This window comes from Phocoena sinus, chromosome 3, assembly GCF_008692025.1.
Source record: "Phocoena sinus isolate mPhoSin1 chromosome 3, mPhoSin1.pri, whole genome shotgun sequence".
Taxonomy (NCBI): Eukaryota; Metazoa; Chordata; class Mammalia; order Artiodactyla; family Phocoenidae; genus Phocoena; species Phocoena sinus.
The window spans coordinates 164252110-164274596 of record NC_045765.1 but is presented as its reverse complement, the minus strand read 5'-3'; the positions used below and the strand labels follow the sequence as shown (position 1 = coordinate 164274596).

General features: G+C 38.8%; 1 protein-coding gene across 1 annotated transcript in view; it reads right to left on the bottom strand.

Annotated features, from left to right (window-relative positions):
- Positions 1 to 22487, bottom strand: part of CTNND2 (catenin delta 2) — a 944584-nt gene that overhangs the window by 587145 nt on the left and 334952 nt on the right. Inside the window, exon 3 of the mRNA XM_032628308.1 lies at positions 11123 to 11235. Coding sequence (XP_032484199.1) covers positions 11123 to 11235 — 113 coding nt within the window. The remainder of the gene's footprint in view (positions 1 to 11122; positions 11236 to 22487) is intronic.

Here is a 22487-nt window from a genome sequence, read left to right as displayed (position 1 = left end):
CATATTGAACAAACTCCCTACATAAACGTGTAGACATCTGTCTGCTTTCCTCTGAAGCACCAAATCTATTTGGTAACATCTTGCCATCCTCATGACTGAATTACTTGGCTCTATTATTCAAGTCCAAGAAAAGTCCCTATGTTAAAATATTCAGATGTGACTTACTGTGTATCATGAAAGGTTTGAATGAGATGAAGGGCACAGTGACACATCTGGAACAGACTTAGGTGCTCAATGTTTCCTATTTTACAGGTGAGGAAACAGAGGCCCAGAAAACCCAAATGACTTGTCCCAAGTCACAGCTTGAGTGTTTCGGTGCCCAGACCATGATCTTCCTGCTATGCCCCGACTGCCTTTCCGTCTTAATAATTTGAACATACAGCGTTCATGGTGTTCATCATCCAGTCTTGACAACTGAAGTTCTTCTTAAGTGGATCAAATACTCATTGTTTTTTTGTCAGTTGACATATCACTGGTTTCCAGTCCTCTGACATGAGCATAACAGACAAATATAAATTTAAGTAAACTTGGTAAAAGCTTTTGGACCTTCGGCATCTGAGCAAAGGCAGAATGGAGGACACACAAGTACCTTCATCAACAGGTTCTTCTACTTCTCAACACACTTATACCTTTATATAACCAGGAGACTAATGAGCATGCATGTTTGGGTCAATGTATTCATCTCTTGCTGTTCCCTGTTTGAAACACATCTATTCAGAGAGTCACTGGCTTCTATACCTTAATTTACTATTTCCTGCCATACATATGTTATCCTTCCATTACTGCTCTCCTTTTGATGATGACACAATATCAAAAGTCCCATCTCCAGCTCTAGCAGTGGGTCCAGAGACACATTAAGTTGCCCCAGGTGAAAGGGAAACTGATTTGGCTTTCTTCCATTTCATTGTGTCAATTTCCATGTGGTTCTCTAGTCTATATTATGAAAGAGACAAAAGTGGTGCTATCCTGATAGATGTTTTAGTCCTAGTGAGAGGAACTATTTTATAATTTTTTGCAGAAAAATTAAGGAGACTTCAGTGAAAAACTTATCTGTATCAGGGCAAAAAACATATATGATTCACTAGTAACAGCATGCAAGATGCTGTGTGAGATGCTTTACTTACATTTCTCATTTAATCTTTACAAAATTACTGAAAAGCATTATCCCCATTTGTGTAGATGAGAAGAGTAAAATTCAGAGAAATTAGGAAAGCTAGGCAATACCATAAAAACACAACGATGGGGGCTTCCCTGGTGGCACAGTGGTTGAGAGTCCGCCTGCTGATGCAGGGGACATGGGTTCATGCCCCGGTCTGGGAAGATCCCACATGCTGTGGAGCGGCTGGGCCCATGAGCCATGGCCGCTGAGCCTGTGCGTCTGGAGCCTGTGCTCCGTGGCGGGAGAGGCCACAACAGTGAGAGGCCCGCGTACAGCAAAAAAACCCCACAATGATGAAATTTAGGTCCAATTTATGGAGCCACAAACTTCACCTTTCAGATCTATGAGTTTGAAAAAAAAAATGCTGTAAAGATGAAAGAAAACATGAAGCATCTTCTAGACTAACTATATTTATAAATATTTGCAGTTTTCTACCAATTGGAATATTAAATTTTAATATATATTAGTTAGTTTTCCTCAAAAATCTGTTTTACAATGCAAAACCTCTAAATAAAATTTGGTATATTAATAATTTTTTGATGTAAAACTAATATTAGTTTATTGATATCTCACTTTGGAAAGAGGACAGGCTTCAAATTTGATGCAAAAGTGTTAAGATACAATAATTGCCCTAAGACATATATCAGATAATTATAACTATTAAATATTTTTAAGACCTACATAAAATTCTCAGGACAGTTGACTATTTCTTATCCCACAGAAATCTAGAACAATGTGCTTAATTGTGCTATAGAATGAATGTTTGTGTCCCTCCAAAATTTACGTTTTATGGTGAAACCTAATCCCTAGTGTGATGGTATCTGGAGATGAGGTCTCTGGGAGGTGAAGTCATGAGGATGGAGCCTTCATGAATGGGATTAGTGCCCTTATACAGAAGGCCCTGGAGAGCTCCTGTGTCCCTTTCACTATGTGATGACACAGCATAAAGATTATGACCCAGGAAGCAGCTTCTCACCAAACAGTGAATTTGCCTGTGCATTGATCTTGCACTTCCCAGCCTCCAGAAATGTGAGAAATACATTTATGTTGTTTGTAAGCCACCCAATGTATAGTATTCACTTACAGCAGCCTGAACTAAGACAATGTGATAACTAATATTTTATAGACTTAGTGTAATTTGTCCACTGGCAATTTGCAAGAGAATACTGAACAGTTACTTTGGATGCACTTAAAAGCAATGATAACCTATACTATTGACACTCTTTATATCATTTGTATAAGAATGAAATCAGAAACATATTCAGATGAAGAACTTCGAAACTGCTATAATCATTGGAGGTGGGGGGGCGGGGGGGGAGGAGAGGGAAGAAGAAGAAAATCAGTTCAAAAACGTTTTACCTCTAGGGTGAAAATGGACTGAAGACATTTAGATGGTTATTTACAACATAATTCAAGACACCATTTAAGACACGATAATAACAGCATTCCAGCGAGGCATTTTAAGTGTGTACTTGGGGAGTAAAGATACCTGGGTTCAAAAATCATGGGTTCAAAAACCAATGTTTGGTCACTAGCTGCTGGATGTTGGGAAAGCAAGTTCTCACTCAGAATCTCAGTTTTCTCATCTACAAAATGAAATACAAGTAAGGCTTATTAACTCATAGGGTTAACTAAGAGTAAATGGCATGACCTATATAAACCACAGTTAATATTGTGCCCAGCCTATGGAAATTGCTGCAAAAATACTACCATTATTATTGTTAAAATTATCACTATTATCATCATCTTCTTAAGATGAGAGTGAAAATATGAGAATAGGTCAACCACAGTTCCACACCACAGAGCACATCAAACCAACAGGCCTTGGATTCCAGAGTACTATTTTGGAATCTGGCAAGGTCAGAATAATATACAATATCTTATATGTAATGTATAGAGATGGAAATATGTATAGATAGTAAGACTGGTGATTTTTGCCCCCCCCAAAAATAGCAATGAAAATAAGAACAGTAATGAAAGTACTGTGTACTTATTTATTTTTTATTCATTTGGCATTGATTGAACTGTTATGTGCTGGCCACTGCTTTGCCATATACTCTGAGGCTCTGTCCTTGGGGAATTACTTAGAGATGAGGGGAAGAAACAAGAGGCCCAGCACCTACTTCTAGTGGCTGCGGAGGCTCACAAGGTCCCAGTGCAGGGGAGGAAGAGGCAGCAGTTTTTGTCCAGGTTTTTAAAATAAAAACTTCATTTAATGAAAAAAAAATTCTTAAAAATTATTCAAAAGCTCTTTTCTTTTTTTTTGTTTTTTTTTGTTTTTAATGGCAGAAGTATTCACTGGTGGTAAGAATCTAGAATCTTATGGCTTTGAGTGGTTTTTTGCCTTTGGCTACATGACTGTTTAGGAATGTGTGTATATGTAGAAATATCTACATAATTTAAAAAACTTTATTTGAAAATTTTTAAGTAATTATTTAATATGTCTGGTTTCCAAAATGAAGTATTTTGGCAAATTTCTTCCTTCTTTATTTAAAAAGAATAAATGGAAATATCTACTTGTTTCAAAATCATATCCTGCAGGATAATTAAGAAATGCACAATATGCCTTACTTTGGAAAACAATTACATTCATATATGACTTCTTAAGAAAATGCAGAAATTATGCTTTTTTTTTTTTTTTTTTTTTTTTTTTTTTTTTTTTTTTTTTTTTTTCTGAGAACTTTTCACTTAGCACTGGGTCCCAAAGATTTCTCCTATGCTTAATTCTAAGAGTTTTACAGTTTTACATTACAATATCGTGGTTCATTTTGTGTTGATTTTTTTTTTTTTTTTTTTTTTTTTAAACATCTTTATTGGGGTATAATTGCTTTACAATGGTGTGTTAGTTTCTGATTCACAACAAAGTGAATCAGCTATACATATACATATGTTCCCATATGTCTTCCCTCTTGCGTCTCCCTCCCTCCCACTCTCCCCTTCCCACCCTTCCAGGCTGTCACAAAGCACCGAGCTAATATCCCTGTGCCTTGCGGCTGCTTCCCCCCAGCTATCTACCTTACTACGTTTGTTAGTGTGTATATGTCCATGACTCTCTCTCGCCCTGTCAAAACTCACCCTTCCCCCTCCCCATATCCTTAAGTCCGTTCTCCAGTAGGTCTGCGTCTTTATTCCTATCTTACCCCTAGGTTCTTCATGACATTTTTTTCCCTTAAATTCCATATATATGTGTTAGCATACGGTATTTGTCTTTTTCTTTCTGACTTACTTCACTCTGTATGACAGATTCTAGGTCTATCCATCTCATTACAAATAGCTCAATTTCATTTCTTTTTAAGGCTGAGTAATATTCCATTGTGTATATGTGCCACATCTTCTTTATCCATTCATCCGATGATGGGCGCTTAGGTTGTTTCCATGCCCTGGCTATTGTAAATAGAGCTGCAATGAACATTTTGGTACATGACTCTCTTTGAATTTTGGTTTTCTCAGGGTATATGCCAAGTAGTGGGATTGCTGGGTCATATGGTAATTCTATTTGTAGTTTTTTAAGGAACCTCCATACTGTTCTCCACAGTGGCTGAACCAATTCACATTCCCACCAGCAGTGCAAGAGTGTCCCCTTTTCTCCACACCCTCTCCAGCATTTATTGTTTCTTGATTTTTTGATGATGGCCATTCTGACTGGTGTGAGGTGATATCTCATTGTAGTTTTGATTTGCATTTCTCTAATGATTAATGATGTTGAGCATTCTTTCATGTGTTTGTTGGCATTCTGTATATCTTCTTTGGAGAAATGTCTATTTAGGTCTTCTGCCCATTTTTGGATGGGGTTGTTTGTATTTTTGTTATTGAGCTGCATGAGCTGCTTGTAAATTTTGGAGATTAATCCTTTGTCAGTTGCTTCATTTGCAAATGTTTTCTCCCATTCTGAGGGTTGTCTTTTGGTCTTGGTTATGGTTTCCTTTGCTGTGCAAAAGCTTTGAAGTTTCATTAGGTCCCATTTGTTTATTTTTGTTTTTATTTCCATTACTCTAGGAGGTGGGTCAGAAAGGATCTTGCTGTGATTTATGTCATAGAGTGTTCTTCCTATGTTTTCCTCTAAGAGTTTGATAGTTTCTGGCCTTACATTTAGGTCTTTAATCCATTTTGAGCTTATTTTTGTGTATGGTGTTAGGGAGTGATCTAATCTCATACTTTTACATGTACCTGTCCAGTTTTCCCAGCACCATTTATTGAAGAGGCTGTCCTTTCTCCACTGTACATTCCTGCCTCCTTTATCAAAGATAAGGTGTCCATATGTGCGTGGGTTTATCTCTGGGCAGAAATTATGCTTTTAAATAAATACATTTCATCTGACAAAAGTTTGTGATTACTTGACATATTTCTTCACTGTTAATTTAACCAGATCAGTATTTTCTCTAAAATAAGCCTGACTTCTTTGTAGGTCTGGAAAAGATTTTTAGACTCTATTTTTAGACTCTATTTATATTTTTAGACTCTATTTATCTATTTATAAAACTGTTGGCATACTCACAGAAGCTAGTTAATAAAGAGAATGACCTTCGATAACATTTATAACATGAATTCCTTTTGTATCCCAATCTCCAAACTATGGCAGACTTTTGAAGAAACTGGTTTGTGAGAAATTCAATAATTCATCTGCTAGAAAGAAAGAGCATCTTCTAATGTGGAGCAAGCAGTTTTTACACATATATTACATTTTGTAATTTTTGGCTGTGCCCCTCTATGTGGGATCTTAGTTCCCCAATCAGGGATCGAACCCCTGTCTCCTGCACTGGAAGGCAGAGTCTTAACCACTGGACTGCCGGGGAAGTTCCTACATTTTGTCTTTTGAAACATATATTACTCCAATTGGAGTCTTGGGTATCTATATTATAAAAATGGCAAGGCTAAAGATGATTGCTTTATTAGTTTTCCTTATTCTACAGTAAATAATGACTCCACTCTACATTCAAATACCTCTACTTCTTAGAATCAAAGCTATAGATTATTTTAATATGTGAATCCAAATACATGTGCATATGCATGAAAAATAAAATTGGCAACAGAAATTAAAGTTTTGAATGGAATACAGATGCCCATAGAATAAAATTTATTTCCTCTAAAAATCTTTCATAATTCAGCTTGTTGTAACATATAATACCACCAATAGAAAAGCACTATATTCATTTTCTATTCCTGCATAACTAGTTACCACAAACTGAGCAGCTTAGAAAACATACAATTTTTGTATAGCTAACAGTTTTGTAAGTTTTGTAAATTTTGTAAATTTCATAAGTTTTTCAGGCGTGGCATGGCTGGATTCTCTGTTCAGGGTCTTACAAGGTTCTCATCAGAGTTTCTGCTGGGCTACTTTCCTTTCTAAAGGTTCTGGGGAATAACCTGCTTGCAAGTTCATTCAGGCTATGAGTGGAATTCAATTCCCTTTGGTCCTAAGACTGAGGTCGCCTTCTCCTTGCCGGCTGTCAGCTGGGAATCACTCTTAGGATCTAGAAGCCACGTGTGTTGCTAGCCACGTCTTTAGCTCCATCTTTAAAGCCAGCAAAGGAGAATTTATCATGTGTCAAATCTCTCTAGCTTTGAATTTTTTGACATTGTCTTTGAGCTCCAGACCGACTCTTGTCAAAATCATCGTCAGCATCCTCATCATCAGTCTTCCAAGCATCAGGTCTCCTTTAGAAAGAGTTCATAAGATAGGTCCAACTATTATGTGAATTCGAGTTCTCTCCCATTATGTTCCTGCTGCCCATGGGAATCAAGGGATATGAGTAAGGCATCTAGTCTGGTATCCTTAAATTTTCAGTAGCACTTGAGAAAATCCCCAGTGTCCTTTGACTGAAGGTTAGAACATTCTGTAGCAAGGATCTTCTAGAAGGGTCAACAGAGTCCCAGACTCCAAACTTTGTTAAGTTCTAATAATTCCCAAGGAAGGGACATCTGGCCCCAATTTGAACAGATCAAGAAGACATTCAGAAGAATGTGAGCCCTGAGCTGGGTAACTGGATCCATAGGAAGAGGTGACCTGGCAAAAGAAGCAGGATATTCTAGATGGAAGGGATCACATGCCTATAACCACGTGAGGTGGGAAAGAGTGGCGTATTTATGAAATTGCAGAAGTGGGAAAAGGTCCTTCACAGACATGGTTCTGATCTATGTGTTTACGTAGATCAATTTCACACCACATGGAGGATGGATTTGGGCAGAATGCAGGCAAAGGGATGAGTTAGAATGCTGTTCCAGGGGTCTACAGAGAGTATGACAAGGGCATGGGTACAGGCAAGTCCTCTGGGGCTTGCAGGAGCAACACAGGGCCCCATCTAGAAGAGGACCAGTTGGCTCCTAGGGCTGCTGGACCAACACCTCCCTGACAGGTCTTAGCCTGAGGAATGGGTGAGAACCAAGTAGTTGCAACTGGCCAGAGGGTGGAATTGGGCTATTAGGCTATTAGCGAGAAGGATTTGGTCATGACCCTAAATAAAGGGCCTCCTCTATATAAATAACATTCCTGATTCAGATCTGGATGGTTCTGGGGAATTAGGGAGAAGCCAGGGAACCAAACTCTCTTCTTGTACGAGGAAGAAGGATCCAAGAGCTTGGAAAGGTTTGGCCTGAATCCAGTGAGGAAAGCCAAAGAGAGGAAGGCGATGAGGGACATAGTGGAACTGTAGCTATAGTAAGAAGCAACAATAATTCTATTCTAGAAGACTGACAACACTTCAACAACCAATAATTGATCTGATTTCTGGAAGCTATGATATGAATTTGCTTAGAAAAGTCTGAGAAGAGTTTAAGAGATCACAGTGTTCTTATTTGCAGCTACTTGTACGCTAGATATGAGGATGCAGAAGTTGCTTTGTGCTGCAACAATAGCTATCTCCAGATTCTCCCTTCTCCAAATTCTCGGCATTCTCATTTAAGATTTGATTGACTATTACAAATTTGGCTGTTATTAATGCATACTAATAATGTCTTTTCATTAAGTTTAAATTGTCAGTGTAACTACCAGGAAAGGTCTTAGGAATCAGATGGACCAATTTCCTAACGCCAGTACAGGCAGAGGAAAACCAAACTGTATTTACCAGTCATTTTTACCACTTATTTAAAAATCTGAAAAATATTTGATTTTGTTTCATATCCTCTAACAAACCCTCTTACTCCTCCCTAGCATCCCTAAGAAGATAAAACAAATCTAAATCATCACAGACTTCTTTACCTGTTCTCGTTTTTCAAAAATTGTTTACATTCTATTTTGTTTAGTTTTAAACATCCCCTTTGATGTGCTAACTAGGTTAATCTATCACCCTTAATAAAGACTTGAATTTCCAAAGGTGCATTTCTGAAGCTGAGCAAACAACTAGGTTGTGACAAAAAAAAAAAAAAAAAAAAAAAAAAAAAAACCAGTGGAAGGTATGTATTGGATTTTCTCCAGTGAAATATCAGTAAATTTCTTGTATTATTCAAATGCAGATTCATACATTAGACATTTCCAAAATACAAAATAATCAAGCTTGATGAAGACATATATATAGCTATATGGCAAGGGGAAATAATTAGGCAGGGTCATCTGCACTCAGCACTATTATTTAATATATATTTAATACAGAATTATTGATTATGTATCATGGGCTGTGATCTGGGAATACAAGAGACAGTATAAATAATCACAAGTTGTCATGGGATAATTTTTCTGCCTACTTTGACAGTTCACTGATGTGTTCTATTCATGAAACATTAGACCTAAGAAAAGATATCAACTCAATCAAATCAAATGAGGGAGGAGAAAAGTTTTTAAGAATTTAAAAGGTAATCTCATAGATGCAACATCTAAATGCAGCCAGTCATGATGGGAACTAAACTGGTCTCTGACTTTCAGGAACCACAGAGTCTCTGTTGGACTACTCTATGTCACCACAGATTCTTCCACCAGCACCCAATCCTCATGGCCACCATCTCCTAGCACAAACCATTAGATGTCACAGATTTGGGGTCACTTAGTTCACATTCTCAAGAGCACAAGACTAATTTCTTGCAGGCCAGTTACTGGATGAATCACCCTTGGGTCAGATATCCATTTCTGATCCAATCAGAAGTTGGGAATTGAGGCACAGGATACAACATGGTCCCCCAGGCCTGCTGCTACCAAGGGCTGGAGGGGGGTGAAACAAAATACAAGATGGAGATGGAAAGTATGCAAAGTTATCACACAGAAAGATTAGGAATACAAATTGAAAAGGTAATCTGACCAATGGTGAAACAATGGGTTTCAAAGCAAATGATGTAGATGTCAACTCAACCAGTGTTTACGGACCTAAAAAAATCTGACAGACTTAGCTTCTCAGGCAATGTTCACTATTAAAAAAGAGCTCTTCAAATATGTACAACCACATGTACTAAATCAAATACACACCTATAAATATTATTTTTCCCCATACTTTAGTCTCACTACCTTCAACCAGTCAACCTTCTGAAAACAATTTCAAGTGGACACAATTCACTTCTCCTTTTTCTTGTCCATCCTACTTTAGTTAATGTGGATGTTCAGACAAGTCTGTGATGAGTTTAAGAGATTACAATGTACCTATTTGTAGCTAGTATAGCCTAGGTACTTGGGTGCCAAAGCAGATGGGCTTTAACATACCGCAATTAAGGCTTTACTATTGAAAATGATATTTCAAAGCAATTTAGTCTAACAAGAGGTGCAATGATTTCCATTTAAAGGTTATCACTGTTGGACAAAGCAAAGAACAATGTTAAAAGATTAATGGCAGGTAGCTCCAATAGGAAACATTCCAACTACAAATTAATCTTACAATGATAGAATATTTTAAGAGCAATGGATTCAAGCATGTGTTAGTTCTTTTGTGGCAGTAGTTGGTTAAGAGACCCTCAAACTCATGTTCCTTCCTCTTAGGTAGAGTGGGTACAGACGCCAAGACTAGGAATCCCTGCCCCATTTCCATCTATGAGAGGGCATGTGACTGGTTCTCACCAATGGACTGTGGTTGCAGTGATGCAATTGACAATGCAATTGACCATGAGGCTGTAGGGGATGGCAGGGCTCTCAAGAGAGAAGCCGGGTCCTTAATTACTGCATGGAAGGGAAGCAGCCCCCTGACCAGCATCCACCACCTCTATCTGTTGCATGAATAAGAAACAAACCGCTATTGTGTTAAGTCGCTAGAATGCTGGAGTTTATTTGCCATAGCAACTGTTGTTTCCTTAAGGAAGATACCTCCCTAAAAATGTAGCATGTCAAAACCACAATACAGAACAAGATGACAGGAAAGTATGATGCATTTTTGAAAAATAAGGTAGTCTTACGGAGCTTTATTTATGTTTGTTTCACACACACACACACGCCACAGTCACACACGCACACTTCTATTTTTAAATATGAACACATGGTCCTTAGGCAGATAATTTATTTTGTGGTCAAGCAACTAAGTTTTGTTTTTAAATATTTCATAATCTCAAACCAACCCCTAACTGAATAAGCAACCCATTCTATCTATGGATTTGAATGCTTTCACACACAGGAATTGCATTGGTTGATGTTTGAGGAGCAATTTTATAATTTAGCATTGCATATTGGCAAACAACACAAGTTACACCAAAACCTTCTCGCCTTCATTTCCAGAACCTGCAACTGTGGATCATTTAGAAAAAAGAACCAAGCTGAGAGACTGTGACATGGCATCTCCTCATTTCCAGTAAGTTGACTAAATGCAAAGCCTCCTTTTTGTGTAAAATGATGCATAATTTGCATTCAAGGCAGGCGTTCATTTTATGAAGAGTTTCAAGTACAAATCAGATCAGACACCTTTTGAACATCTTAAATCGGGTTGGTTACAATTCCTTTCCAACATCTATCTGACTGAATGTTCTAATTCCACCGCCAGGTTTGCAAGGAGAAGAGAAACACCACAATTTCCTTCCACTGGCAGCTCAAAGCCCAGCCCTGAGGAGCAGTGCCCGCAGTACCTGACACTGCTCATGCTGCCGGTCTCGGATCCAAGCTTGCATCGCTCCAGTTGGCTGGCGACGATCTGGCGTTCTGCCTCTAGCTCTCGGGTCAGCCTTTCAAACTGTAATTCCTGAAATAAAACCATCAAAAAGATTAATGCTATCAGCTATACAGAAACTGGAAATCAGACCAAAAAGACAGTATGGTCAAAGGGGAAATTAGGATTTCTCAAGACGTTAAATTTGAGAAGCAGAGGTTGCTGATGTGGACCCGAAGGATGAGGATTTCAGACAGACCTGAATTCATATCACAGTCCTGGGACCCATCAGCCGCAGGGACTTGAATAAGCTATAGTCTTTCTAAGGATCAGTTTCATCATCTGTAAAATGGGTTTACAATACTTACTTCATTAGGTTGAGGTGAAGATTAAATGAGACACTGACCATGAAAAATAAGCCTGTGCTATGTTTGGCAAATGTCCTGTACCCAACAGATATTAATACCCCTGTAACCAAAAGTGAAACAATAAATAATTTATTTTTTATGTGATTTGGAGTATTGTGTTTAGTCCCTACTGGCCATCTAGGTGCTTCTATATACTAACTGCATCTTCATATTACATACCTATTGCAGATTGAAGAAAATAATGCTTTAAACCTATACTTTTCATTCTTTATATTCCAGCAGAAGGACAAGGACGCTGATTCTAATTACAAAGGTCTAATTACACGGTGAATTACCTTTGTGATATTTGATACATCACCTTAAAAAAACAGCCAGCTGAACCAAGGAAGAATGATTCTAAAAATCTGCCTGACACCCACCGTTAAAAGATTAACTTTAATGAAAAATGATTCATTGAGCACGGCAAGGATTTCAGCTGTTCCAGCTATAGGACTTTTATACCATATTGTAATCTTTCTGTTTTATTTTTCCATACACTTAAGTTTTTAATAAACATAATTATAGTAAATTATGTATTTTAACTAAAAAATTCAGAAAAAGTTTTCATAATATCACAATTAACTTCTTTTTTTAAAAAATATTTATTTATTTGGTTGTACTGGGTCTTAGTTGTAGCAGGTGGGCTCCTTAGCTGCGGCTCACGGGCTCCTTAGTTGCAGCTCACTGGTTCCTTAGCTGTGGCATGTGAACTCTTAGTTGCGGCATGCATGTGGGATCCAGTTCCCTGACCAGGGATCGAACCCAGGCCCCCTGCACTGGGAGCGCGGAGCCCTACCCTCTGCGCCACCAGGGAAGACCCACAATTAACTTCTTTAAAAAAATAAATTATTGGCACAGTTGTGTTTTGGGGAAGGGAAAGCTTCTAAGAATGCTGAAAAATACTGAAAAAGAGGGTAGGGGTTAACTTGGGAGAACTAGAACTCCCAAAATTACAGGGATTTGTCTTCCCAGAAAAGATGAGTTTATTTTATTTGCTACCCTGGGATGCTCTACGGTAAGACCTTTAAAAAGTAGGGTCTGGGGGCTTCCCTGGTGACGCAATGGTTGAGAGTCCGCCTGCCGATGCAGGGGACAGGGGCTCGTGCCCCGGTCCGGGAAGATCCCACATGCCGCGGAGCAGCTGGGCCCGTGAGCCATGGCCGCTGAGCCTGCGCGTCCGGAGCCTGTGCTCCGCAACGGGAGAGGCCACAACAGTGAGAGGCCCGCGTACCACACACACACAAAAAAAACAGTAGGGTCTGGTGTGTCCTCTACATATGTTAAAAATACCCTTGCTCTTTTACACAAGAGCAGATTTTTTTTTGGTTGTTTCATGTTTGTTTTTTTGGTTTTGTTTTTGATTTTGGTTAGGCAATGGTTTGTTTTTTTCTTTTTATTCTTTCAGTGCTTCACAATTTTCAAAAGTTTCACACATGATTTCATGTACTCCCATAATAACCCCCTTTTTAAAATCCCCTTTTAGGGGGAAGCATTTTCCCTCTTCCCTCTCCCCACTGTTAACCACTAGTTTGCTCTCTATAAGAGCAGATTTTTTTTTTTTATGTTGACATTATTTCAGGGATCTAAGTAAGAACCACTTGAGAAGTGAGAGCTCAGGTTTTCCATTTACATTGTTAAAACCAAGGAAGCATATTGTTGAAGCTCAAATGTTTCTCCTTATATATTTCGAAGGACAGCAAAGATGATTTGTAAGGAATGAGTACCAAGACCTCTGCTGGTTGCATTTTGTGTATCTAACCTCTCCTTCTTCTCCCTGCAAGTTCTACTGCTTTTGGGGGGCAGTTCCTTAAAAATATGCAAGTTCTAGAAGGTTCTCATTTCCAATCTTTATAAAACACAGGCATATCTCAGAGATACTGCACGTTTGGTTCCAGACCACCACAATAAAGTCAATATCACAAAGAAGCGAACTGCATGAATTTTTTTGGATTTTAGTGCATAATAGAAGTTATGTTTATACTATACTGTAGTCCATTAAGTGTGCAATAACATTATGTCTAAAAAACACATTCATACCTTAATTAAAAACACTTTATTGCTAAAAATGCTGACCATCATCTGAGCTTTCAGCGAGTCATAATCTTTTGGCAATAGTTAATATCAAAGATCACTGATCACAGGTCACCACAACAAATATAATAATAATGAAAAAGATTGAAATTGTGTGAGAATTACCAAAATATGACACAGAGACATGAAGCGAGCAAATGCTGTTAGAAAAAATGGCACTGATCCAATTGCTCAATGCAGGGTTGCCCAAAACCTTCAATTTGTAAAAAATGTAATATCTGGGACTTCCCTGGTGGTGCAGTGGTGAAGAATCCGCCTGCCAATGCAGAGGACACGGGTTCGAGCCCTGGTCTGGGAAGATCCCACATGCCACAGAACAACTAAGCACGTGCGCCACAACTACTGAGCCTGCACTCCAGAGCCCGTGAGCCACAACTACTGAGCTCGCATGCCACAACTACTGAAACCCACGTGCCTAGAGCCCATGCGCCTCAACAAGAGAAGCCACTGAAGTGAGAAGCCCGTGCACCACAATGAAGAGTAGCCCCTGCTCGCCGCAACAAGAAAGGCTGCATGCAGGCAACGAAGACCCAGTGCAGCCCCCCAAAATTAATTAATTATTTTTTAAAAACTGCAATATCTGTGAAGTGCAATAAAACGAGGTATGTCTGTATATTTTATCTTAAAGGTGTCTGTATAACAGTAAACAAACTCATACTTTTGAATTGATAACACCTTAAAAACATTAACACAAAGATTATACAGAGCTCCTCATAGGTAAACAGAAATTCATTATTCGTATTATCTAAAGCACTTTAATTTGCTGCATTTTTGCATATGTTACAAGCAGTCCAATATGGCAAGACAATCTGAGTCAGGATTTACAAAACTTTTTGGGCTTCTGCTAGGACAGACACTACCCTTGGGTGTGCTTGCTGAAGGCTGTGGCCTCACTAAATGTTTTCTTCACATTAGTTTTATGGGAGGGGGGTGTTAGTAGACATTTTTTTCATGAAATCTGCCTTCCAAACTTATAGTCACAATACTCAGTGCTCTTCATCTGTGTGCACCTATTTAATTCCATCTGGCATCACTTCCTTTCTGTCTGAAAGGCTTCTTTTAATATTTCTTGTAATATGGCTCCTTCAGTGATGAATTCTTTCAGATGTATATGCCTAGTAAAGTTCTCATTTTGCCCTCATTTTTGAAAGACATTTTTGCTCCACTGTTCTCTCTTGCATTTACTGTTTCTAACCAAACAAAACTATGATATTCCTTGCCTTCATGTCTTTGAATATATTGTGTCTTTTTTCTCTGCCTCCTTTTAAGATTTTCTCTTTATCATCAGTGCTGAACAACTTGATTTTAAAGTTCTCTGGGTGTAGTTTTCTTCAGGTTTCTTATGCTTGGGGTTCAGTGGGTTTCTTGGATCTGTGACTTTATAGTTTTCATCAAATCTGGAAATTTTTCAGCCATTAATTCTTCAAAATTTTTTTTTTCTTTCCCACTATCTTCTCTCCTTTGGTGACTACAATTAAGTGTACATTAGGCCACTTGGAATTGTCTCACAGGTCATGGATTCCTTTTTCCACTTTTAAAAGTCTTTTTTTCTTTCTTTGTATTTCATTTTGTTTAATTCCTACTGGTGTCTTCAAGTTAACCAGTCTTTCCTTCTGCAGTGTCTAATCCACCATCAGTCCCATGGAGTGTATTTTTAATCTCAAACACTGATGAATCAAACATGTCTAGAAGTTTCATTTGGGTCTTTTTAAAAAAATCTTCCATGTCTCTATTTAACTTTCTAAACATATGGAATATACATATTAAAAACTGTTTCACTGTCCTGATTTGCTAATTCTAGCATCTGCATCAGGTTCCCAGCTGGTTTCCCAGCTTGGCTGGAGGGTGTAAGCACATATTCTGGGTCCTGGTGTGAACACCAGGTACTAGCTCCTCCCATACTTCCAGGTAGTTCTTTCCCTGCCCCCTGCTGGTTTCCTTACATACATGTGCTGCTCAGTTCTCTGCTGAATAGTCCAAGGGGACCCTCTGCAGATCTCAAGGGTTCTCCTTCTGAGCAGCAATCACCTTTCTTCTATTTTGCCCTGCAAATTCCAGGCACCTTTACCTCTCTGGGTTCTCAGTACTTTCTCCCCAACTCAGGGAGTCCTCTGGGCTCTGCCTGGGTCCCCCTTCCCTTTCTCCACTGTTGTGGGGAAACTCTCTCAAGGCAGTAAGCTGGGGCAATTGTAGGGCTCACCTCATTTGCTTTATGTATCTAAAGAATCTTTTTTTTCAGTTTTTTTTTAATTGAAGTATAGTTGATTTACAATGTTATGTTAGCTTCAGGTGTACAGCAAAGTGACTCAGTTATATATATATATATATATATATATATGTATATAATCTATATATATAACCTATGTATATATATATATATATATATATATATATATATATATATGTTTTTGTAACATACACACAATGCATTTTTTTTTGCAGTACGCAGGGCTCTCACTGTTGTGGCCTCTCCCGTTGCGGAGCACAGGCTCTGGACACGCAGGCTTAGTGGCCATGGCTCACGGGCCCAGCCGCTCTGCGGCATGTGGGATCTTCCCAGACCAGGGCACGAACCCGTTTCCCCTGCATCGGCAGGCGGACTCTCAACCACTGCACCACCAGGGAAGCCCCACACAATGCATTTTTGAGAAATAAAAGTTGTCTTACAGAGCTTTATGTTTCTTTCACACACACACACACACACACACACACACACACACATAATCACACACAGTGCTATATATAAAATAGATAACCAACAAGGGCCTACTGTACAGCACAGGGAACTATATTCAATATTTTTTAATAACCTAAAAGGAAAAAGAATCTGAAAAAATATATATATATGTCAACTCTACTTCAATAAAAATTTTTTAAAAAATCACTGTCCTTCATTGCCTAAAGTGTAGTGTTTTGAAAACTGGTGTTTTTGTTTTTGTTGTTGTTGTTTCAGGTGGGAAGGTATTACTTCTGGGTCACTGTTACTTTCTTAGCTGAAAGGTGAAAGATTAAGAATTAACTATTTTCCCCCCATGCTTGATTTGTAAATGCTTATTTTCCACTGTATTTAAAAATTCATACTAAATGTACGACTAAACAGCTAAGTACTGAAGTTTTTACCCGTTTAATTTTGTTCACTATTTCAGTATTAAAAATAGAAGCTCCTTTTGGGTTACTTGTATCTTTAGTTTGCATGATGACTTTTTAATTGAATTGGAATTTTCTTTATTAAGGAAACTGAATCAATGCTTTGCCTTTTAAAATGTCCATTCAATAAATGTTTACTTTGTCACGGCATATATGAAACAAGCAAGTAACTAAGTGAATTTTCCCTCTGTGTTTCTCTAAGGAGTACACAGCAAATGTCAAGGTCTTCCAGGAGCAAGGAGGTTTCTCTTCTGCACCTAAAATCCTATATTTTATTAATAAAGTAACACAAAACATAATAATAAAATTGGAGGCAAAAGTATTTATTGAGCACTTACTATTGAGTGCATAATTACTAGGACAGCATATAAGGAGGAAACTTTTCCTGCTGAGTTGCCACTGTATCTGGTATCTAGGACAGTCCTGGCACATAGTAGGTGCTCAATAAATATCTTTTAAATAAATATACCTATACTAAGTGCTTTACATGCATTGCCTTATATAAACATCATAAACCTGCTATTTCTTAGGTTCTGTTTTTTTCCTTACTTTACAAAAATGTTAAGGTAATGGGATGAAAGGATTAGCCTTGGTCAGGAAAGAAATTCTTCCTTCAAAAGTAGGAAAGAGAATGAGATCAAAGATGATGTCTTAGGAGATCTGGACATAGAGAAGAGAAATGTTGAATGAACGAATTAATATTGAATGAACTAAATATTCTCAATACTGTCAATTATTTTGTTTCAGAGACCACAGCAGTCCATTACTGTAGAGACATGAGATGTCAGTGTAAACTATGAAGTTCATTAACATTCATATTTACTCATTATTTAAATAGTTTTTATTAGTATGAACTCTAGAGGTTGGGTTCCAAAATGCCTTACTGCATTGTCACTTATTTTACAGCCATTTTCTACCTTACCCCAACCCAAGGGCCTAAGACTTATAGGAAGGGCTGTTTTGGCCACAGCACATGGTTGGGGATGGGAACTGTCAGGACCTAAGCTGGTCCTAGTATGGTTTTACACTTGGAACTGAAAACTGACCTTAGAATTGGGAACTAGCTGAGCTGCAACTGAGGTTCTCAAACTTGGATCACTCCTGTGGCATAAAAGCATCTGTAGCATCCTCCAGGGCAACATTACAACAGTGAATGAGCTTCTATTCCATTGGGAGATACTTATGCTGTGATGTGGGTGGGAAGATGACCTTCCCCAGTTCTAACTCAGTTTGATATCTGGAGGGAGAACAGACCTCTCAGGACTGAATAATTCTTGGGTATCTTAGAGACTTTAAGATGAGAGAGCATTCAAGAGAGGGATGTTGCTAATAAGGGCTGGTGGGTACCCAAGAAATTAATGGGAAAAATAAATGTAGATATATTTAGTGAACTTTATAATACTGGTTGTAAGTGAATATGTGCTATTAAATTAATTCAGTGAAGGTGAAACTATAAAGAGAGATGAGAAGAAGAGTGAAGAAAGATCTTTGCAGGTTATCTGGATTTGGAGGGACAAGGAACAAGAGAAGTCAGCAAAATAAATACAAGAATAGGCGTAAGGCACAAGACTGCTAATATGGCTTCTCCTGGGCAGTTTCAGTGGAGAAGTGGTGATATAAATCAGGCTATATAAAATATGATATGACACCAAAAACACGAAACAAAAGCAAAAATAGACAAGCAGGACTACATCAAACTAAAAGCTTCCTTTTCTGTCAGCAAAGGAAACAGCCAACAGAGTGAAAAGGCCAACTATGGAATGGAAGAAAATATTTAAAGGGGTTAATTTCTACAATAGATAAGGAATTCATACAACTCAATATTAAAAAACAAAACAAAAACAAACCAATTAAAAAATGCATTAAGTACGTGACTAGACATTTCTCCAAAGAAGATTCAATACAAATGGTCAACAGGTATATAAAAAAGGCACTGAACACCACTAATTATCAAGGAAATATAAGTCAAAACCACAATATGATATCATCTAATAACTGTTAGGATGGATATATCAAAAGAACAAAGGATAACAATTATTATCGAGGATGTGGAGAAACTGTACAATGTTGATGGAAATGTAAAACGGTGCAGGCACTATGTAAAACATTATGGAGGTTTCTTAAAAAATTAAACAGGGGCTTCCTTGGTGGCGCAGTGGTTAAGAATCTGCCTTCCAATGCAGGGGACATGGGTTCCAGCCCCGGTCCGGGAAGATCCCACTTGCCGCAGAGCAACTAAGCCCGTGCACCACAACTACTGAGCCTGGGCTCTAGAGCCTGTGAGCCACAACTGCTGAGGCCCGCGCGCCTAGAGCCCGTGCTCCACAACAAGAGAAGACACTGCCATGAGAAGCCCGTGCACCGCAACAGAGTACCCCCCTGCTCGCCACAACTAGAGAAAGCCCCCGCGCAGTAATGAAGACCCAACGCAGCAAAAAATAAACAAACAAATAAATTTATTAAAAAAAAATTAGGAACAGAACTACCATATGATCTGGCAATCCCACTCCTGGGTATATATATCCAAAAGAAGTGAAATCAGGATCTAAAGGAGATACCTGCACCCCCATGTTCACTGCAGCATTATTCACAGCAGCCAAGATATGTAAACAACTTAAATGCCCAACAGACAAATAGATAAGGAAAATGCGGTATATACATATAATGCAACATTATTCAGCCTTTGAAAAGAAGAAAATTGTACTATTTGCGACAACATGGATGGATCTGGAAGACATGCTAAGTGAAATAAATCAGTTACAGTAAGACAAAAATTTTATGATTCCACTTACATAGGTATCTAAAAGAGTCCAACTTACAACAGAAGCAGAAAATAGAGTAGTGGTTGCCAGGGGCTAGGGAGTGGGGTGAATGGGGAGTTGCTGTTCAAGGGTATAAAGTTTCAGTTATACAAGATGAATAAGTCTTGAGATCTCCTATATTTAACAACAGTGTTAAAATTGTTAACTTAAAATTTTGTTAAGAGAGTATATCTCATTTTTAGTGTTTCTATAGCACCCCCCTCAAGAAAAAGGAAAGGGACACAAGGAAACTTTTGGAGGTGATGGGTATGTTTACATGTTTATTTCCTTGATTGTGGTGATGGTATCCTGGGTGTATATATATGTCCAAACTCATCAAACTGTATACATTAAATATAGGTGGTGGGGTGAGGGGTGGAGATTGTGTAACAATTATACTAAATAAAATTGTTTAAAAAATACCCCCAGGGCTTCCCTGGTGGTGCAGTGGTTGAGAGTCTGCCTGCCGATGCAGGGGACGTGGGCTCGTGCCCCGGTCCGGGAAGATCCCACATGCTGCGGAGCGGCTGGTCCCGTGAGCCATGGCCACTGAGCCTGCGTGTCCGGAGCCTGTGCTCTGCAAGGGGAGAGGCCACAAAAGTGAGAGGCCCGTGTACCGCAAAAAAAAAAAAAAAAAAAAAAAACCAAAATGTGGACTTAAAAACTGTCTAGAGAATGGGATTTCATGGGAATTAAGAATAGTGGGTGAATCATAGCAGCACTATTTACAATAGTCAAGACATGGAAGCAACATAAATGTCCATCGACAGATGAATGGATAAAGATGTGGTACAATTTAATACTACTCAGCCACAAAAAAGAATGATATAATGCCATCTGCAGAAACATGGATGGACCTAGAGGGAAGTCAGACAGACAAATATTATATGTTATCACTTATATGTGGCATCTAAAAAATGACACAAATGAACTTATTTACAAAACAGCAACATACTCACAGACATAGAAATCAAACTTACGGTTACCAAAGAGGAAGTGGTGGGAGGGATAAATTAGGAGTTTGAGATTAGCAGATACACGTTACTATGTAATAAGGTCCTACTGTATACCACAGGGAACTACATTCAATATCTTGTAATAACCTATAATGGAAAAGAATCTGAAAAAGAACGTATACATATATATATGCAATTGAATCACTTTGTTGTACACCTGAAACTAATACAACATTGTAAATCAACTATGTGCCAATGAAAAAAAAATAAGTGGGTGGATTAGAGAGGGCATCCTACAGCAAAGGAGGTTTTTAAAAAAAGCAAGCGGTGTCAGAGGACCTTAACCTCCCCACCTTGGATAATTTTCAAGGTGGAAATTATCTTATTTTCGAGATCATAAGAATTTATAGAAGTAGTGGATGTATGATACTAAAGTTCATTAAAATTTACTAAGAGCCAGATTTAAATGATTTTCACTCCTAGAATATCACATTGTTGAGTCACATCATAGATTATGACTATTATAAGAAAAATTATCATATAGTTTTATAACTTTTTCCTAGAGAGCCTAAATTAATAATTCACTTGACTTAATTAAATGGAGTTCATTAAATGTTTTTTTATATTCATCTAATTGACTTTATTTTAATTTATTTGTTTGTTTATTTTTGGTTGCGTTGGGTCTTCATTGCTGCATGTGGGCTTTCTTTTAGTTGTGGTGAGCAAGGGATACACTTCGTTGTGTTGCGTGGGCTTCTCACCACGGTGGCTTCTCTTGTTGCACAGCATGGGCTCTAGGCAAGTGGGCTTCAGTACTTGTGGCTCACAGGCTCTAGAGCACAGGCTCAGTAGTTGCGGCGCACGGGCTTAGTTGTTCCGTGGCATGTGAGATCTTCCTGGACCAGAGCACGAACTCATGTCCCCTGCATTGGCAGGCGGATTCTTAACCACTACGCCACCAGGGAAGCCCCATTAAATGTTTTTAAATGCATAAAACCACGTAAAGTCCCTTGAGGGGGCTTAGCTAGTTCAGTATGAAAACTGAAATCAGAAAACACTCACACATAGTTTCATTAATTCCTTCAATAAATATTGTATTTACTGTGGCATAACATCAGTCTGAGGTTTGAGAAAGTGGAAAAATTTAGACTGAAAAGAGCATTAAGTAAAACTAAATTTGTCCTGGTTTTACGCATATGAGAAGATGTAAAGGAGACTGGACAGAAGTGGAGAATGGAGACAATGGATGAGATGTTGGATGGTTTAAGATAAAGGTGTTTCCCACAGTGCTGATCTGATTGCTGAAGTTGAAGGACTTAAGATGAAAACTGACTGTGCAAGCCAGACAAAATGGTAAGGGGGACCTGAAGCATCCTGAGACTGTTTGTGTGGACAATACACACTCAGGCATCGAGGCTTCTTTGTCACCCTCCCCTCCAATAGGAGAAAAGAATACTGAAAACGAGCAGGCACCAAGACACAGAGCGGTGGTCCTGTGAAAAGTCCTCCTCTTTTTTTTTTTTGCAGTACGCGGGCCTCTCACTGTTGTGGCCTCTCCCGTTGCGGAGCACAGGCTCCAGACGCGCAGGCTCAGCGGCCATGTTTCACGGGCCCAGCCGCTCCGCAGCATGTGGGATCCTCCCGGACCGGGGCACGAACCCATGTCCCCTGCATCGGCAGGCGGACTCTCAACCACTGCACCACCAGGGAAGCCCAAAAGTCCTCCTCTTGTTTGCTAACAGAATGGTGGCGGGCATGAGGGTGGAGGGCAGAAAGGGGCATGGGCTCTGACGGGTGCAACCTCCCCAGTGGAGGCTCCAGGGTTCTCCTCAATGAGCCCTCAGGAAAACTTGCCCCTCATGCTGAATCAAGTTAGTTGAGGAAGGAAAACCTATTAATGAGCCACAGAAGGTACTGGTCTTGTTCAAGGTGCTAGTTCTTGT